The 21,550-nt window shown below is 36.2% G+C and overlaps 2 protein-coding genes across 2 annotated transcripts; one reads left to right on the forward strand and one right to left on the reverse strand.

The window, feature by feature from the left end:
* Positions 1-10,132: 10,132 nt before the first annotated feature.
* LOC133866981 (cytochrome P450 CYP72A616-like) lies at positions 10,133-13,680 on the forward strand. Its single transcript, XM_062303651.1, has 5 exons — positions 10,133-10,460; positions 10,599-10,819; positions 11,443-11,687; positions 12,578-12,941; positions 13,048-13,680. Exons 1-5 carry the CDS (start codon positions 10,178-10,180, stop codon positions 13,471-13,473), a joined length of 1,539 nt encoding a protein of 512 aa, XP_062159635.1. The 5' UTR covers positions 10,133-10,177; the 3' UTR covers positions 13,474-13,680.
* On the reverse strand, positions 13,648-15,990 carry LOC133866982 (transcription factor WER-like). Its single transcript, XM_062303652.1, has 3 exons — positions 15,222-15,990; positions 14,924-15,053; positions 13,648-14,631 (listed from the first exon to the last, which is right to left on the reverse strand). The coding sequence occupies exons 1-3, from the start codon at positions 15,355-15,357 to the stop codon at positions 14,292-14,294; spliced, it is 606 nt and encodes a 201-aa protein (XP_062159636.1). The 5' UTR covers positions 15,358-15,990; the 3' UTR covers positions 13,648-14,291.
* Between the last annotated feature and the right edge of the window lie 5,560 nt (positions 15,991-21,550).

Here is a 21,550-nt window from a genome sequence, read left to right on the forward strand (position 1 = left end):
TTTTTTAAATTGAATGAGGGTATTTAAGTATTTTCACGAGTTAGGCTAGCAGAAAGGTGCAAAACATGTAACTGTGGTAGTTAAATGCTCTTTTTTGATCGAGTTGGTAGTTCATGGGGGCATCGCGCATTTTTTGGTAGTTCATGGGGGGAAAAGGTAATTACCCCTTACTTATGGTTCTACCCTTTACAAAACAAATTTGAAACATATGAATCATTTGCTAAATTTAAAACCCTTGCTGAAACTCCATTCTACGGCAAAGTTAAAAAGTTTAAATCCAATGGTGGGGCTGAATTCACCTCCCTTTGGTTTCAACAACTTTTGTCGCAAAATTGTATTATACATAGAAAATATTTTTCCCATACCTCTCAGAAAATGGGATTGGATGAGAGGAAGCTTCGACATATCCTTGAAACAGGTTTTACCCTCCTTGCTATCTTAGGCTTATGTAATAGATATTGGATAGATGCCTTCCTCACAGCTGTGTACATCATCAATAGATTACAAATTCCCGTGCTCAATCATTCCTCCCATTATGAAAAATTGCTCAATAGGATGCCTAACTACTTTCTTCTCAAAGTATTCGGGTGTAACTGCTTTCCATTACTCAGGCCATACACCAACCATAAATTGGAGTATTGATCCAAAGCTTGTATCTTTTTGGGGTATGGTCAAGTTGCATATAGATGCCTTGATCCCTTCACTGATAGGGTATATCGCTCTAGCCATGTAGTTTTTTATGAGCACTCTTTCCCTTCGAAAGATCATGCCATATTGAAGTTGCCTTCAGAATTATACATCCTTTGATGCTCCATTCATGATCTCGCCGAGTCTTACTTTATCTACTTCTCTTCCAACTCCTATTTCTTCTACTACTCATGATGATATTTCTACCCCTTTTGCTATTTCTGAACCTTAGATTGCTAACCCCTTACCATCTCAGTTATCAAATGCTCCTCTCAATTTGACCGAGCTCGTGTTTGCACCTACACTACAAAAAAAAAAAAAGGACCAATTCTAGACGATTTTAAAAACCATCTAGAATTGAATTTTTCCTAGCGCTTTTAATTAAAAAATTTACAGACAGTTTTCTGAAAACAGTTTGTAAAAAAAGAAATCACGACGGTTTCTTTTAAAACTGTCGTGAAATTTGTTGACGGTTTGGACCAAACAGTTTGTAAATGTAAATTTCCAGACAGTTTGGTCCTAAACCACCTGTAAATTCACTCAAATTCCTTCTTAAAAAAAAAAAAAATCAAATTCAAATTCAGCGTGAATGAAATGCTTTAGCCATTTTCTTTCTTCCCCAAAAGCTTTTACCCCAAATCTTTCCCTCCTTCCTCTCTCCATCTCCACCCTCAACCCCACCGACCGCCACCCATGAGCCCGCCACTGTAGACCACCAGCTACCACTGCCACTAGTACGTCTAGCTACATTTCCGGATCTTCGACCAAAACGTACCATGCATTTTTCTTCTCCTGTTCGAGCCAAAGGTCTTGGGCAGATCTTTCAGACGAGATGAAAGTCTTGGAATGTTAGGCCGTTGGTTCGGCGACGGCACTTCGCGAAAGTGGAGGAGCGGTGGGGCAATCTACACCTATTCGGCAACAAAGACGAAGAAGAAGGCCCAGATTAAAGAGCTACCCGAGCTCTGTTAAAAGGGTAGTGAAAGGACTTGAAGTACGACCAGGCCTTGAGGTCTTCGAAGGTTTTGATTGGATAGGAGATCGGCACGGAAGGCTGCGTTTGATCAAAGGGTGGAGGAGGAGGTTCGGGTGCAGAGGATTGGAGCTCTGATTTCGAGGTGACCTTTGATATTATGAGGAAGAGAAATAGGTTTTGAAGCTTTCTCTGGATCTCTCTGAGGAGGTTTATCATTGTATGTGCAATAGGTATTACCTGACGAACAAAAGAATGTGTATGCGTGAGTGTGTGTGCAGTAGAGTCTGTAGTACAGTGTTCTTTTTTCGCTGAGATTTAGTACAGTGTTCAGTTAAAGGTAGAAGACGTTGATGCGAAGGAAGCTTGTGGGAGATAGACGTTATAGATATGAAGTATTGGGATTCCAAGAAGAAGGAAGCGTGAATGGGTGAGCACGGTAGATTAAGCTTGAGCGCAAAAGAATAATAAAAAAAAAAGTCTCAATTATTAATGATATTAATATAAAAAAAAAAGTAATTATTAATTTTGGACGATTTGGGCAAAATTGTCTAGAATTAATTCTAGACGGTTTTGCCCAAACGGTTAGGAATTAAATTTCCTGACGCTAGATTCCAAACGGTTTCAAACCGTCAGGAATTGATTCCTGACGGTTTTTCACTAGTTTTGGACGGTTCAAAACCGTCTAGAAATAGGGGAACTTTTGTGGTGCTAGTTCACCTACCTCTGGAGAATCCTCTCTTGTTTCGGGTACACGTCCCTCTGCTATTGCTCCCAGATCTGAGATCATTGCCCTTCCTAGCCATTCCATGGTGACCAGGTCTCGCACTGGTTCACTCAAATGAAAGACTTTTGCTAATTAAAAATTCTTTTATACAACTGAACACTCTCCTCCTACAGCATTCCTTACCATCCTTTGTGCCACTAAACCTACGTGTTTCTCTAAAGCAATCACTAATCCTCTATGGAAAGCACCTATGACTCAAGAGTATGAGGCCTTAATTACGAATGGCCCTTGGACTCTCTATCCCAGACCATTGGAGCAAAATTTAATCAGAAACAAGTGGGTCTATAAAATCAAACTAAAGGCTGATGGCACCATTGATAGGTTCAAGGCTTGGTTCAACGCTAGGTTGGTGACTACATGGACTCTTTTAGTCCTGTTATTAAGCCCTCCACTATATGAATAGTTTGGGCTATGGCAGTGCACTTTAATTGGCCCATATGGCAGTCGGATGTATCCAATTCCTTCTTATACAATTCTTTCTTGGAAGAGAATTATATGGAACAACTTCAAGGGTTTGTAAATAAGGAGCACCATGATTTCATTTGTAAACTTCATAAGTTCATTTATGGACTTCAACAAGCTTCTAGAGCTTGGTTCAATTGCCTCTCAACTATATTGTTGGAACTTGGTTTTATAGTCTCTCTGGTGGACTCTTCCTTGTTCAATTTTATTAAGGGTATATTAAGGTGTTTATGTTTGAATATGTCCATATATAACATTGTGGTTACCAGGACTCACTTATATGTTATTACTGCTCTCATTGCTTTGCTGCAAAAAAAGGTTTCCACAGAAAGACTTGGACAGCCTCGAGTTCTTCCTTGGTTTTTAGGTTACACAGGTTCCCTCCACTTGTGTCAAGCCAAGTACATTAAGGATTTATTGCATCGCACTCGCATGTTTGGTGCCAAGCTTGCTTCCTCCCCATGCCCCACAAGTTACAAATTGTCCAAATATGGTGGGGATTCATTACCAGATTTAACTGAAGATCGCCAACTTGTTGGGTCACTTTTGTACGATACTCTCACTAGGCCTAAGATTGCCGTCTTAGTGAATTAGTTGTGCAAAACAGATGCCCTCTCCATCTACTACTCACTAGTCAGCAGCCAAATGAGTTCTCATGTATCTGAAAAATACCATTGATCATTGTAACACCGTGGTTTCATATTGGGAAGATGAGTAGCCCATATAGAATGGGTGGTTTATAAAGATAGCCATGAATGCTAAGTCCCACATTGCCTAATTATTAAGTGAAACTTGACTTTATAAGGGATTCTAGGAAAGTTCTAAATTGACTAGACATTTAGGGGTGATAGCGCAGATGTGACTAGTGTTTTTCCTTGTGTCATTACAAATGGTATTAGAGCTGCCTAGTAATGCCAGGCCATGTGGTACATGAGCGCTTCATGACGTGGCCCTGACGATGACGTCAGGAGTTTAAGATGGGGAGTTTGTAACACCCCGATCTCATATTGGGAAGATGAGTAGCCCATATAGAGTGGGTGGTTTATAAAGATAGTTATGAGTGCTAAGTCTCACATTCCCTAGTTATTAGGTGAAACTTGACTTTATAAGGGATTTTAGAAAAGTTTCAAATTGACTAATCATTTTGGAGTGATAGCGCAAATGTGGCTAGCGTTTTTCCTTGGGTCATTACAAATGGTATCAAAGCCACATAGTAATGTTAGGCCATGTGGTACAGGAGCGTTTCATGACGTGGCCCTGACGAGGACGTCAGGAGTTTAAGAGGAGGAGTTTGTAACACCTCGATCCTATATTGGGAAGATGAGTAGCCTATATAGAGTGGGTGGTTTATAAAAATAGTCATGAGTGCTAAGTCCCACATTGCCTAGTTATTAAGTGAAATGGCTTTATTAGAGATTTTAGGAAAGTTTCAAATTGACTAGTCATTTTGGGGTGATAGTGCATATGTAACTTGCACTTTTCCTTAGATCGTTACAAATGGTATCGGAGCCACCTAGTAATGGCAGGCCATGTGGTATTGGAGCACGACATGACGTAACTCTGACGAGGACGTCTGGAGTTTAAGTGGGGGAGTTTGGAACACCCGAGCCCCATATTGGGAAAATGAGTAACCCACATAGAGTGGGTGGTTTATAAAGATACTCATGGGTGCTAAGTCCCACATTGCCTAGTTATTAGGTGAAACTTGACTTTATAAGAGATTCTAGGAAAGTTCCAAATTGACTAGTCATTTTGGGGTGATAGCCCAAATGTGGCTAGCGCTTTTCATTGGGTAATTACAAATGATATCAGAGCCACCTAGTAATGTTAGGCCATGTGGTACAGGAGTGCTTCATGCCGTGGCCCTGACGAGAACGTCAGGAGTTTAAGAGAGGGAGTTTGTAACACCCTGGTCCGATATTGGGAAGATGAGTAGCCCATATAGAGTGGGTGATTTATAAAGATAGTCATGAGTGCTAAGTCCCACAATTGCCTAGTTATTAGGTAAAACTTGACTTTACAAAGGATTATAAGAAAGCTCCAAATTGACTAATCATTTTGGGGTGATAGCACAGATGTGGCTAACGCTTTTCTTTGAGTCATTACAATTATGGTGTCCTATACACACCTGGTAATCTTCAATTGCACGCCTTTTGTGACTCCGATTGGGCTAACAACCCTGATGGTAGGCGTTCCACTTCAGGGTTTGGAGTCTACCTTATTCATTGTTTGGTGCCTTGGACTGCCAAGAAACATGCAGTTGTATCTCGATCAAATATCGAGGCTAAGAATCACGCAATGGCTCTCACAATAGCTGAGTTGTTTTGGCTACATATGTTTTCAAGGAGCTTGGCATTTCTCTCATGTTGGCTCCTAGCTATATTATGGTGTGACAACCTAATTGCATTAGCACTAGCTTCCAACCCATTATTCAACGCTTGCACTAAGCACATTGAAGTTGATTGCCGCTTCACCCATGAAAATGTAATTAGTGGGGATATCTTAATTAAGTTCATTTCCACTCTAGATTAGCTTCCTGATATATTTATCAAGGGTATGTACGTCATCGATCTTTTCTCTATTCTCAACTCCAAGCTAATGGTGACCAATTCCCCGTTAGCATGATGGAGGATGTTAGTGTACATGACTCGGCAGCCACCTTAGTCGCAAATATGGAATCCCCTCATCAAGGCTCAATCGCATCTCATCAAGATCAATACTCTAGCTCGACATATATGCTTAAGGATACTGCTGAAATCAGGGAATTGCAATCAATAGATCGAGAATGTTCAAGAAGCCTTGCTTAATACTCTGACTGTTTAACAAGACTTGCATTAGAGAACTATACGAGACTTTGTGCTTATGTTATCTGCAGATATTTTTCAATTTGTTTCCTAATGTGTAAATGATTTGTATCCCAATAGAATAGGTAGGGACATATTTCTTTTCATGATTTTATTTTGTCCTCAGTGTACATGATTATAAATAAAGATCTTTGGGTTTGTTTTGGTTAGGTACGGTCTGACCAAAACCATTTCCTCACAAACTTTTTTAATTATATATATATATATATATATATATATATATATATATATATGTACATGAGAAAATTACAATTTAGCCTTTCAAATTGTCAGTTGTTTTACAAGTAGCTTCACGAACTACCAATGCTTGGACTCTGGTCCCCAAACTACCAAAACATTTCAAAAAGGCCAATTTTGTCGAAATATGCCTATAATACCTCTGTCACGTGTTATTTTTCAATTAAAAAATCATAAAAATTAAATTTAAAAAACTAAAAATTAAAAATAATAATAATAATAATAATAATTTTTTTTAATTTTTTTTTTGAAAAAGAAAAAGAAAAAGAAAATGGGTCTTTGGGGGTGGCCATGGCTGCCAAAAAAAAATAAAAATAAAAATATAGTTTTTTTTAGCTTTTTAATTTTTAATTTTAGTTTTTTATTTTCAAAAAATTTATTTTTTTAATTGAAAAATGACACGTGACAGGGGTATTATAGGCATATTTCGACAAAATGGATATTTTTGAAACATTTTGGTAATTTGGGGGCAATCTAAGTGTTGGTAGTTTGTTGGGTTACTTGCAAAACGATTTGAAGGACTAAATTGTAATTTACATATATATATATATATATATATATATATATATATATATATATATATATATATATATATATATATATATATATATATATATATAAGCGAGCAAACAAGTTAGGCCGAGTTTCTACGAATATGTCTCGTTCGAAAATATTTGACCGTAATTTAGAGTTCATGAACAGCTCATATATTACATGAACCGAGCTTATATGAGTCACTCCTAATTGGGGTCGGGAAGGAATTAAGATAACGTTTGGTATGCGAAATGGCTATTCTAATAAGAAAATGAATGTCTTTCATTAAAAATAGAACAAAATAGAATGAAATAGCTTTAGAAAAATCATTCTCATTGCCCACGAAGAAATGCCTATACTATGTGGTAGAACCTTAACATAAAATATTTATATACTTTAACATTAAGATTATTTTATTCAACTTTTACCCGTTTCTAATAAATACTATTCCTTAAATTTTTCTAATGCACTAGTCATTTCATGTGGCATATACCAAACTTATTTGTAAGAGTACTAGCAGCAGATTCCCAACTATTTTCCCTATATTTAGGGAACAAAACTACTTTTTGCTTCCCTATAAAAAAATTACCCCACAATAGATTCCCTTACATTTCCCTATATCAATTAAATATTTTTTTTTTACTCTTATTTTATTCTTTTTCTCTCTTTCCTACTTTTTATCTCTTCCCTATATCAATTAATTATACTTCTTTTATATTAAAATAACACATAGGGAATAAATAGTAGACATGTATACATTGAGAATCACTATTCATTCCCAACCCCCTCATCTAAATATAAGGCATCTGCTGTGGGGTTTTTTTGATGTTTTTCATGAAATTTTTCTTAAATATAGGAAAGGGAACCAATATAAAGTAACTGCTACTAGTGTTCTAAGCTGATTTATAACCCTACTTCCAAAGGGGCCAACGGGCAGAAGAATTTGAAAACACGTGTACGAACAGATATTGACAGCATTTTGCTTGGTGCCCAAGAACATCATTGCAGGATGGACAAACGCTTTCAGGGGCAGCCGAATTTGACCTGTGCGGACAGATATTGACAGCAATTTGCTTGGTGCCCACGAACTCATCGCGTCATATGGACAAAGGCTTCCCGGCCAGGGCCGCAGAATTTGACCTGTAGGGACTGATAGTGACAGCAGTGTGCTTGGTAGTGCTTCACGATGGTCAAGCTACAGCCCGTGACATTGAAAGCCAAGGGTTCCTCGTGATGTAGCTTGGGAGCCAAGCCTTTCTTTTTGCCTCTGTTAAGTCCATCTTGGGGAGAAAGTCTCTAGATTACTTTAGCTTTAATTTGGTCTTATTATGAATTAGATTGTTGTTTTAGAATAATAAATTTACTCAAATCAAACGACTGCCTTGGATTATACTTTAACATACAATTATATATATATAAGAAAAAAAGAAAAAAGAAAAAAAGAAAAAAAGAAAGAGAATATTTACCTTTTTCTCCATAAATTGTTGGCCATCGTCAATATGTCATCAGGCGTGCGAGCTACCCCGAAACTTGGGGTGGTCTACGTGCCACCCCTCCTGTGGCCACCCTCCTCCCCCCGAAGGGTGGCCGTCACTCCCTTTCTTCTCCTATTTTTGTTTTGTTTTTTTTTTTTTTGTTTTTAATATATATATAATATGTTTTTTATTAAATTATTGTTTGACGGCATTTTTTTCTTTAAACAAAATTTAACGTCTAAAAATAACATATTCCATTGGATTTAACGAGATTCACTAAAGGAATGGGATCTTAAACTTAAAATTTACATAAAATACCCTCAAAATTAAACAAATAATAATAATAATAATAAAGCAAAGAAATGGATGGTTGAGGGGAGGGGAGGGGAGGGGAGGGGGGGGGGGGGGGGGGGTGATGTGCGAGCCACCCCGAAACTTGGGGTGGCCTATGCGCCACCCCTCCCGCGGCCACCCTCCTCCCCCTAAAGGGTGGTAGTCACTCTCTTTCTTTTCCTATTTTTATTTTGTTTTGTTTATATATATGTTAGGCTTAATATTTTTTTATTAAATTACTGTTAGAGGGCATTTTTGTCTTTAAACAAAATTTAATGTCTAAAAATAACATATTTCATTTGATTTAACGAGATTCACTAAAGGAATGAGATCTTAAAATCAAAATTTACATAAAATACCATCAAAATTAAACAAATAATAATAATAATAATAATAAAAACAAAGAAATGGATGGTTGAGGGGAGGGGCGGGGGGGTGATGTGCGAGCCACCCCAGAACTTGGGGTGGCCCATGCGCCACCCCTCTTGTGGCTACCCTCCTCCCCCTAAAGGGTGGTAGTCACTCCATTTCTTTTCCTATTTTTGTTTTGTTTTTTAATATATATATATATATATATGTTTGGTTTAACATTTTTTTTATTAAATTACTTCTTGAGGGTATTTTTGTCTTTAAACAAAATTTAACATCTAAAAATAACGTATTCCATTCGATTTAACGAGATTTTCTGAAGCAATGAAATTTTTGTATATGTTAATAGTAGTTCGATGCTCTCATTTGGTGAGAGTATCAATTCGTGGTAGCATATTAATAATGACAAGTAATTCATAGGAAAAAAATAATTACCCTTAAAAAGAAAATTGTATTTTCATTTATTTATTTTTATTTTTAAATAACACTAATGATACATGTAAGATAGGAGATAGTGGCTGCTAGATTTGATGTTCCAGATCATTAAGTTTTTGGATATATATAGATCGTGAATCATTAATAAACTATTCACATATAGCAATTATGATACTTTTAAAAACCGAAATGACCAGTTGATATTGACGTAAAATACATATACTAAAAAAAGTCCTTTAAACCAACTTATAAAGAGCATGCCACTTTTGAAAGCTCAAAGTACTTATTTGTGTAAAAGCAAAAGTAGAGCTCTTTTATATATATATATATATATATATATATATTAGCAAGTCGTTCGAAGACGTACGCCACTATAATATAATAGCGAGTCATTTAAACATACATGTTATTATGTTGGGCCTTGATTGATCTACAATCATACCTCAAGTTTAGCACAACTTCAAGGTAAATTAGGGTGGGTCTACACAATGAATTTCACCCCAATATATCTTGGAGTTATGTAATAGTTGGATGGGAGTAATAATTTTAACATTTTCCTATTATATTTATTGGTGTGTCACCAAATCTTAAATACTGAAGTATTGATCAAATGATCGTGTAAAAAGGTCACTAAAGACACGTCATTAATTAGTATTTAGTGACATTTTAGAAATCTTAATAGGTCGCTAAAAGTCAATCACAATAATTATGTATTTTTGTATTTCATATATTTAAACACACAAGAAGTCCTATCCATTAGAATAAGATAAATTTTTAATTCATTGAAAAAAGAAAGTGAAAAAAAATGATATCAGCTCCAAAATTTTAATGATCATAAAAGTTTGAGGGTAGATGAAGGGTTCCAATCAATCAGCGAAAAAAAAGAAATAAAAAAAGAAAATAATGAGAGCTAGGCTAGGTTCCGAGCGTGGCAAAGTCATGACATTAACCCTTATAAGTATCCACGGACACAGCTTTAGTAAACGCACAAGCGTTCGTTTCTAACTTCTGAGCTAAGAAGATGGAAGATTACGTTTTGAAAATGAATCTAGCAATCCCGTCTGCTTTGCTAATTCTCTGCGCTGTTATCAGAGTTGTTTATATCATTTGGTGGAGACCCAAAAGCCTCGAGAAGGAATTGAGGCAGCAGGGAATCAGAGGCACTTCTTACAAGCTTTTGCATGGTGACATGAAAGAGATGAAGAAGTCCACCATTGAAGCATTGTCCAAACCGATGACGACCCTAAACCACAAGATCGCACCACGTGTCCTACCATTCTTTCATGAAGTGTTTCAAAAATATGGTAAGCAAAGCAAGCAAGTTTCCTCTCTCTCTCTCTCTCTCTCTCTTGGAGCAAATTCATGCATGCAAATCATTTTTTTTTGTTTTGTCTTTCAAAAGAGAAGAAACTGATTCATCAGTGAATTGAATGTCGTTTTAGGAAAAGTTTCTCTGGGTTGGATGGAAACAAGGCCAAGACTAGTAATCGCGGACCCAGAGTTAATCAGGCTGATATTAACAGATAAGAATGGTGACTTCGTAAGCCCGCCACTGAACCCTCTAGTGAATATCCTACAACAGGGAGTGTCGACCTTGGAAGGAGAACACTGGGCAAAGCGCAGAAGGCTCATCACGCCTGCTTTCCACCTTGAGAAGCTGAAGGTAATTATTACTGTTAAATATGCTATAGAACTCCTGCAGGTGAAAATCCGGCCCAAATATTGGTTCTTTTGATGATTATTTATAATAAGTGATAAATTTAATCGGTATTTTAACTCTCTTTTATGTGTGGGTTCAAACTTATTCTTAATAGGTGACGCTGAACACATGAACTATTTAATTAAAATATAAGGATAAATTATAGAGTTAAAATTCGTATATATTCAGAATCTTTGCCTCTAATTTTACCATGTTAAATGACCGTTTATTCTAAAAACTTAAGTTTATACAAAAATTTAAATTTAATTATTTAATTAATACTTTAACAAATATATTTTTTAAAGCAATGCTTTTCAAGAGTTCTTAAAACTTTTAACAATGATTTTTAATAAATTATTTTATATTTGGTATTTAGCATACAATTTTGTGACATATTATGAATTCAGGAAAATTATATTAGGATCATTTAAAAGTACCGGGGAATGTTGAAATGACAAATTTTATTCATTTAATTAAAAACAATCATTAAGATTTTAAAATTAGCTTAGCAAATCTGTAAGATCCAACATAAGATCCAACATATATACTCACTCACTTGAATTTGTACTAATAATTGCCCTAAACAGAGAATGGTGCCAGCATTTTCAACAAGCTGTTCTGGCCTGATTGACCGATGGAAGAAAACGATTGGTCCTGTAGGATCGAGTGAAATAGAAGTAGCATCGGAATTCCAAAATCTTGCCGGCGATGTTATTGCTCGAACAGCCTTTGGAAGCAGCTACGAAGAGGGAAAAATGATATTTGAACTTCAAAAAGAGCAAGGTGCATTGGTGCTTGAAGCCTATACCAACATTTACATCCCAGGTTTCAGGTACGTACGCATTTAATCTCAATTATTGAACTCATCATTCGCATAGTTGGGACCATTTTAAAGGTCTACATCTTGATGTGTCACAAATAGTTTCTTATAACTTAATTTGGGGCATTTGCTGTTGACACAAATATTTGTTTATCAATTTTTGAAATTGATTTGTGTTGAATGCCCAATACCAACTGGGCCGTATTAGTGGTCCAACAGTGAACAGCTCAGGGAATACATAAGCACCAAAAAGGACCTGTTTTTGTTTTAAAAAAAAAATTATTTACTTTGTTGTTTGGATAAGTACAATCAGGACTAATAATTTTTTATACAAATCACATATTCAATGCGAAATTAATGAATTATGGTTTGTATAATCAGATTTGGGTTGACTTGAATTGAAATGTTTAATGAATGTGTGTGTATATATATATATATTTGCACTTTAAGAAAAAACCCTACAATGCTAAAATTCATATAAATTAATTTCTATCAAAATTAAATTTTAAAATTCATAAGTTCATATAAAGTAAATTTTTCATTTAAATCATATATATAAGTCAAAATGGGTAGTGTCGGGTCAACCCAATATGACCTATTTATTCAACAAATTAGCAGGTCGTGTTTTATTATCCGCTAATTTAATTGAGAGGTGTTAAGGTTAAGGGATTTGACCCGTTTAACTAAATGAGTTGAGTTCAAATTAACTCATATTGAGTTGCTTCATGAATCGACCCGACACACCAACCCTAAGTACAAGGCAAGATTTGATTTAATCACGGAAGACGACGTCAAACAACTTTTTTTTTTAAAAATCTTTCTTTGCACTGGTATTCGTTCGTGTAATTCTAAAATAAAAATGGAGTAGCTATTAGCTATAGTTCAAATGCTTATTTGTGCAGATTCCTACCCACTAAGAAGAACAAAAGGAGATATAGTATAGATAACGAGATCAAATCAATATTACGGAATATGATCGGCACGAAAGAGCAGGCCATGCGAAACGGAGAGTTTGGCGACAACGATTTACTGGGCCTACTATTGCAATGCAAGGAACAATCTGATAGTGGTATGACAATGGATGATGTAATAGAGGAGTGCAAGCTGTTCTACTTCGCCGGCCAAGAGACCACCGCCAGCTTGCTCACATGGACGATGATTGTTTTGTCTATGCATCCCGATTGGCAACAAAAGGCAAGAGACGAAGTGCTTCACATCTCTGCCAAGAGACCACTTGATTTCGAAGCTATTAATCAACTCAAGATTGTAAGCTCCTTTGTCTATCTCGCGTAATTTAGGGTCCGTTTTGGTTTCCGATTTTAAAAGGTTGATATTTGCTTTTTGTATGCTGGCTGACGCAGTTTAGTTGCAGGTATCAATGATATTGTATGAAGTGTTGCGTTTATACCCACCTCTGACATGTCTGTACCGACATACTCGGCGAAGAACCAATGTAGGAGGCCTATCCATTCCGACCGGGGTTGACTTGGCGTTGCCGATATTGTTCCTACATGATGATCCAGATTATTGGGGCGAAGATGTTGAGACATTCAATCCTGAGAGATTTTCTGAAGGAGTTCGGAAAGCTTTAAAGGATCAAAATGCGTTCTATCCCTTTGGTTGGGGGCCTAGAATATGTCTTGGCCAAACTTTCACCATGATTGAAGCAAAGATGGCTCTCGCAATGATTCTTCGGGATTTTTCCTTTCAACTCTCGCCGTCTTATACTCATGCTCCTCGTACTCTCATTAGTGTTCAGCCACAATATGGAGCCCCAATCATGGTGCACCGAATCTAAGATGCCTGCCTGCCATTAAGGAGTCAGAAGGATGGAGAATTATCTTTTATTTTAGTGTTTCTACTGTTTACGTTTGTGTTTTGTTTCATGTTTACGTTCTGTTTTAATATTCAGTCGCGTCTGTTGGTTGTGTTCTATTAGGATTCAATAAGTTGGTAAATCATATATATAAGGTGATGTAATGTGAAGCTTATTATGATTTTCTTTCGTTTTTTTTTTTTTTAATTTCATTCAACAACTAAAGGAGCAAGATTACAACTGAAGCATGAACGCAAACCAGAGCAGCAAAGGCCCTGTTACAAAGACTCAGGCAAAACAACACTTAGAAAAGGCCGGGGCAAAACTGGTATCAAACCGGCATGCATGTTTACATTGAGTTTCCAGTTTTGACTAAGGCTAAGATTTTTCCTAGTTTTCTTGAAACTTCCTTTTCCTGATATCTTGGATCGAACTTCACCGAAAATCAACTTTAAAATCTGCTCCTCTGTATTTGGTTGGCCATGATGCTTTATTTCATTCCTAGCTCTCCAAATCCCATAAACTGTGGAGCTCAACACTAATCTACAAAGAACATCCTTCTTGGATTTCGATTTCCAATTTCTCGTATGACAACGCTTTTTAGAGAGGCCAGGACATTGCAATTTGGGTGTAAATTTGCTGATCCAAGGAAAATCCCTAAACTAATTTTGAACTTTGTCACCTATAGACAACTTTAATCCATTCCAAAGAAAAGATATATCCTTTTATTAAAAAAAAAAAAAAAAAAAAACAGAAACTTGGACTATATGTCGTTTTATCAAAGAAAAGATAATGAAAACTCACTTATCATATAAAAACTCAAACCAACTTTCGTCCATTTCAAGGAATTTGCCCATCCACTCCAGATCTAGAGGTCCCTCAATGGAGCTATAACAGAAGTCACCCTCGTTGAAGCTGGCCTTTGAGTTCTCTTCTACCTTGGAGTTGGAGGTACCTTCTTCACTTTTATTGACTATATTGTCCATCTCCATTGCCTTTGCTTCTTCAGGCTGAGACTGTACTATGCAACCTCTATTTTGTCTCCCCTTCTCCTTCTTCTTCTTGCTCAAATGAGAATTCCAATAATTTTTTATCTCATTATCAGTTCGACCTGGTAGTCTTCCAGCAATCAAAGACCACCTAAATAATCATCAAAATAATTGAGCTGTAAAACCCTGTAGCCACATATATCTCCAACATATACACATATATTTTGGGTCCGTTTACTAACTCTTTCCTCTATCATTTTTCATTTCTACCAAAAATAAATAAATAAATAAAACATTAACAAACAACCTTCCTCAAAAAAATTTAAAACTTCGTTTGTCTTTATGTCACATCAAAAACTTTTCCAATCAAATTAAACACAAAAACCGCTTCTAATTTCTTAAAGATGGTTATCAAACACCATACAGATGAAGAACAAGCTTACCTGTTTCCTAGGAGTTTATGAAGCCTAAGTATTAAGTCCTCTTCTTGGTCAGATATATTTCCCCTCTTAATATTGGGTCTAAGATAATTCATCCATCTCAACCTGCAACTCTTCCCACATCGATTTAGACCTACAACAATGTGGAACTCATCCTCCAATAAAACAATAACTGGAAGAATAATAAAAAAAAAGAGTAAACGAAAATGGAGGAGATCAAAAGAAACATAATAATCTAGGAGTTGGGATATTAATTGGAGTTTTTTTTATTTCAAAATTTTGGAATATTTTATATGTTTACCTGCTTTAACTGCAACTTTCTTCCATCTCTTTGGTCCATGGATTTCAATGACTTGTGCCAGTTTTTTGTCCTCTTCAGCTGTCCATGCTCCTCTGTTAGCATCTTTGTTGGTGAAACGACTGCTCAAAGGATCCATTGTCGTTTCTTCTATGTTCAAACAAGACAAGCTACCAAATTTATACTTTGAGAGATATATACAGAGGGAGGCCCTCTTAGGGCTTGCAACGTCTACCTATCATTCAGAAGAATGTAGCTACCTTTCTTCGAGAAGAATTTGAACCCCAACTAACCATTTATAAACGAGAGTGAGATTTGGAGCCTTGAGTAATTTCATACAAGATATCTGTGTTCTTTGATGATTGAAGGATGAGGATATCTAGTATGTGAAATGTCTGTAAGTTGAATAAAAAATGAAAAAGTACACAGATCAATGGCTATCGTTGATTCGTTATCCGTTTAAGCTCCTTTATATGCTGTAAACAAGCTTATTTACATGTGGGAACTAGTATGGAATGATGACAATAAAGATGAAGAACTTGATGACAACAAGAGAGTCAAAAAATATAGATCAAAATAGCAGTCAAATTCATCATAACATAATATGACATGTAGAGCATCATATCGGGAATCACAAAGTACACACGAAAGTAGGAAGTGCAAAAATAATTGCAGTTATTGGTTAGATTCCTCGGTCAGAGGAAGATGGATGATGTCTCTTCCCTTTGCAGTTATTGGTTGAATAATTGCAGTTATTGCTTCCTTGTCACTGAGAATTCTGAGCCTCATTATGGTTTTTTTCTTTCTTTCTTCTTGTATAGGGCATAACTTGTTAATAATGAAGCTTTGAAGCAGACTGCCCAGCCCCACACCTTTTGAATTTAATTTGTCAGGCTTCGAAGACCCACTTCGAACCTGTCATGGACTAAAAGCCTGGGGCCCAAATGAGCACATGGAGTTCAACTGCTGGACACATGAATATTGTACAAAACTCTGACCCAATGATTAAAAAATCCATATAACATACATGGTTCTCATAATGTTGTTTTTGGTTTTCGACACCTCTTTTACGAATTTCTATTCCTGCCACATCAAAAAGTTGCAGCTCTCTACCTTACTTCCTTAAACCTCAGAATTAATCACTTTTAACCCAAAAATAAAAGATTCCATGGTTCTCTGAAAAATACTAAAATTGTAGCGCTATAATTAAAGTGTTGCGTTGTTTTTAACCCCAAGGGCCGCGTTGGCTCAAGTAAGTACAGGATTTGGTCTTGGCAGCATCTCTATTAGGTCTAAGATTCGAATCTCCTTTGCTGTAAACTATTCCTTAGAGTTACACCCACCAATAAAGCCAGAGTTTTATCCGATCCATATAGAAGGGGGATCGCTTTACTGGGCTCAGGATTTGCCCAACAGCTAAGTGTGGATATACGAAGCGGCTCTAACTTGAAAGGGTTCATTGTAAAAAAAAAATAAAAAAATTAGTGTTGTATTTGAGATTTGACCGTTCCCCTCCCCATGTTTTTAACACGACTGGCTTGTAGTTTTAAAATGATAGGCATAATGTTAGTTGCGTCTGACAAGCTAGCATTATGCCTCACAAATTCAGAATTTGAGGAATGGCTTGTAGCTTTGAAATTGATAGGCATAATGCATGTTAGTTACGTCTAGCAAGCATTATGCTGACATATTTAGAATTTAAGGAATAACCCCTGGGACATTCCTTTGGTTGTTCCTCTTTCCTATCAATGGGTGTGAGGCTATATATAGCTCCCCCCATTGGATGGTTCAAGGCATCAGCATCAAAACTTATGGAACTACTATCTCTGCAAGTTGATTTGTTGCATCTTTTGAGAACGCCAGTGTTAATCAGTCTATATTGGACAAAGAAGCTCTAGTCCCAGAAAATGGATAGGATAAGGTTGCCCAATAATTAACTAAGCACCAACTTATGTACCCCATAATATTAAATAGGATTAAGCAAGTCTTAATTGGAAATTAAGACTTTTTACTTTTACTTTCTGCATTGACCGAACGTTCACCGCGAGCACCGAACGATCGAGCTCGAACAATCATTTTTCCCCCACGAACGATCAATTTTCCCATAGCAAACGATTGATTTTCCATTCACGAATGATCTTTTTCCCATTACGAATGTTCGGGACATGGTGTACAATGTATCAAAAGGTACATCTCATGCCTTCAGCGTGTACGATATATCGTAAATCGAATGATTGTTTCATACGACAAATGTTCATAATAGTACACAAACGTTCGAGCTCAACTACCGAACGTTCAACAGGTGGCAAATAAGCTCATTCTTATCTCCTATGATTTCATCCCTATAAGTACCCCACCATCCCTTCGATCGGTTTATTTTGTGTAATCCAATCCTTTGAGCCGTTTTCCTATAGTGAGAGTGTGAGAGAGTGTTTGACTTATGGTATTTTTCTCAAATTTCGAGATTGTGGAGCCTCAATAAGACTTTACGGAAAAGCCGTACAATACAAGTGACTAAAAACTCAAATGGATATTTGTTATTACTTTTCCTGCTTAGCATGATTATTTTGTGTACCAAACATGCATGTTTACAAACTCACATGAAATATACTTTTGATTATTGTGAACTCTATTTTGTAAAAATTAGTGATTAATTACAATATAATGAAAACAATGAGTTTATGAAAAGCATGCAATTAAAGATGGTGAATATTAAATTGTATCGTATGACATGGTACACCGTCTCATGCGGGATAACGACCATGGGCTTACTATTATATGGATTATTCTTTATGGTCAAAAGTTTATGTTATGTATAATGAGCCTTAGATCTAATGATTATTTTGTGACAGACGCAGCATGCTTGAATGAGAGTCAAGGTTACGGACGTTATTAGCAGTGTGTGCCACCCAAGGTCGGACTCAGTCAGCCTTTTAATGATGGACGATAGCATACATATCCGGGGCACTAGTGTTGTATCACAGGTCCCTTGAGACAACACCAACCCTGTCAGGAATGGGTTTATATCCTGGGCAGACCATATAAAGTTGAAATATGACACGATTCTCTTATTATAGTATATATTATATCTATATTGCATCCATGATGACATTGTCAAATGATAAACTATAACATTGCATTTTTGTATGTGATTTATAAATAACTGAGTTCCCTACATGATAACTTGTCACCATGAGCATTATTACTCACTAAGTCATAGACTTACGCTTGTATCTTTTCCACCTATGAAATATGTGTTATTTTATAGTTAGACTACATTTAGATGTTGGATTCTAGATGGACCTTGAGGCTGATGCAACCGTTTGGCGTGTTGACATCGATCCGGTTATAGGCTTGATGACTGATTGCAAGATTTTAAAGGCCTCTCATGCTAGTTAATACTTTTGGGTGATGTTGTAGGCTTATTATTTGAGGTCATATTGTATATAAAATGTTTATTTTTGATTTTTTTGATATCAATGATATGTATAGAATGATTTCAGTTAATGTAATGACTCTTGGTAGATGTTCTAGTTGTAATTAATGTTGAGAGAATATCTTATATTTTCGTTGTGTAGTATTTTCCTTTTTAGGAGTAGAGATCCCTGAGTCTTATTCTTAGTAGAATGGCACTAAGAGACGAACCGTGAAATTAATTACTAGTTAATTAATTTTCAGGGCATTATAGATGGTATCAGAGTCTTATACTCTCATAACTATAGGAACTGATATGTAGGTGTTAAGAGATGATCTAACAGAACATAAGATGGAATAATTGTACAATGAATACAGAGTCTTGACAAGAAGGATTTTGAGGATTTTGGGATAGGAAATGGTATTACAGTAAGGATTGAGATCATTAAGTTATTATTGCCATAAGAATTAGGAATGATCTGAACTAAGATAGTTAGATACAAGTGCTAGGCATAGATCTACGCTGAGATATAGGATTAATTGGTATTAGGATATAAGCTTAGTAAGGACCGGTTTTTAATAGGGTTTAAAGTCTTAAGCAAAACTCGACATGTGTTCTAGAGCAAGGATTGACAATCTTTGTGACTGCAGTTATGGCAACGTGACCAAAACAAGATGGCATAGACAAGGGACCCTCCCAGCTCGATGAAAGGACGAGAACTGTCTTGGACGGCACCCAGGCATTGGAGAAAGTGGCAAGCCTTCTTGTGAAGGCTTTTGTCAACGCTTGAGGAGAAAGGAATTCGAGTGGAAGGAAAGGTTGCATATTTAAGGAATTTGATGAGCATCCATTCCCTGTCTTTAACGAGAACTTGAACCCTGAGTGCGCTTATGAACTTGGAGGAGCTACTACGATCTATGCACTGTACTGAAGAACAAAGAGTCAAGTACGAGGCCTACAAATTTTATGGGAAAGCGAGACAATGGTGGTACGAAAAAAGGGATTCGCTAATAATGGAATTAGGAAGCGAGGAGGCTATTACTTGGACCCAAATAAAGGAAGAATTCTACTGGAATTACTCCCCTAGCCTGAGGAAGATCATTTGTCAAGAGTTGTGATTTGGAATGGAGCAGATGTGTTGGTATAGGAAACACGACAAACTACGTTTTGGGAAATGCAGATTACGAACGAATTGGTGCTAACGATGTGGCAAGGTGGGACATTTCGTGCAAAACTGCAACCAGGCAAACAGGGACGGTACTGGTTTACCTAGATGGAAATAATGGAAGAGCACAAGAAAAGTGTGACCATTATATTTGAATTTCTTAGGGCATGTGGATTTCACTTTGGTTTGGAGTTAAAGGTTGGACTACTTTATGTATGCTTAGTCAACAGCAAGTTTCATTTTGTTATGCACTACCACATAATTTGGGGTTTCGGACTTGAAAGTGTAATGTTAGCCAAGGACTTTATTAATGCATGATTAAAATTACATTAAGTTGGATGTGCTAAGATTCAAGATTTTGTTAATTGACCATTTTAAGAATGTCAAGGCATGAGAGTCCTAATGACATAGTATAGCGAAGTGACTTAATGAATAAATGGATTGTGTGCATGGCTTGAGGAATAAGAAGGACAATTTGATATTGGATTCTAGAATATGATCGAGGTCAAGGGCAATTGGTGAATCGTTTAGCTTTGGATTATATGATTATGCATTATGAGGTAAAGAACGTTTAGATAATTAATGTTTCAATACATTTAAATTAATGGACTGAAGAGCTCTTGGATGAAGGAATTGTTCATTGAGGACATTGACTCATAAGATAATGATTTTTTCTAGATATTGGGAGAATGGATTATGATGGCAGAAAAGATTAAGTGAATAAACATAGTGGTGACGAGTGTCATTGCAAGAACATGCAGCATCAAAGATGTAAGCGCCTTGACCGCTACTAAAAAGAACGAGATCACTATGGATTTTGTAATGGGATTATTCGGTAATGGGATTATTCGGTAATGTGATTATTCGGGTATCATCTAGAGATGACACTATTTGGATAGTAGTGATCGATTGAGAAGGAATGCGCACTTCATTTCAATGAAGGATAAACTGGTAGGATTGTATGTCTAAGATCTGGTACAACTTTCAAAGCATCGAATGTCGTTGTGGCAGAACGTGATTTGTTATTAAAGATTTTGACAGAGCTTACAGTAAGAGGGAAATTTGGATAATTGGAAGACATACTGCGAGCTTATATGTTGGACTTAGGGGAAGTTGGATTCAGTGTTTGCCGCAAAGTGGGATTGCTTACCATTAGCCATAGGTTTCTTTTTCTTTTCTTTTTTTTTTTTTATTTTAGAAAAAAATAATAATAATTAGAGTGAACTTGAGCTTATAAATTTATTTAGTTTTTAGAAAAAAATAATTTCTTTTATAAAAATCTTGAAAAAAATTAATGTGGGGATTAGATTAGAAATTGTTCACTTGGACCTTCCCTTAACATGAAATTGTTCACTTGGACCTTCCCTTAACATGTTTACCACCTACGGCCCATAACTTCCTTAATAGGCCTAAACGTGCATGTTATATAATTAACGAACTCAAGCCTAATGACATACTTAAAACATTACTTAGGCTTATTACTTAGTAAAAATTGGATCAAATACTTTTTCCAAACACTTTCTGGACGGAAAGTTTCAGAACCAAATTAATTAATGTCCATTCTTAGAACATTTTCCTAGAAATTGATTTGCCTTTGAACAATTATTCTAACTCTAGTTGTTAGGTTATGATTTAATGTCGTTATGTTACACAAAAGCATCATTATCAAAGCTTTCTTTTTTCTTTTTTCTTTTTTGGTATTTTTCTGAATTAGCTTTCTCTTCTTAAAGCCACGTGAGTCACTTAGTTACT

Source organism: Alnus glutinosa, chromosome 4 (genome assembly GCF_958979055.1).
Source record: "Alnus glutinosa chromosome 4, dhAlnGlut1.1, whole genome shotgun sequence".
Classification (NCBI taxonomy): domain Eukaryota; kingdom Viridiplantae; phylum Streptophyta; class Magnoliopsida; order Fagales; family Betulaceae; genus Alnus; species Alnus glutinosa.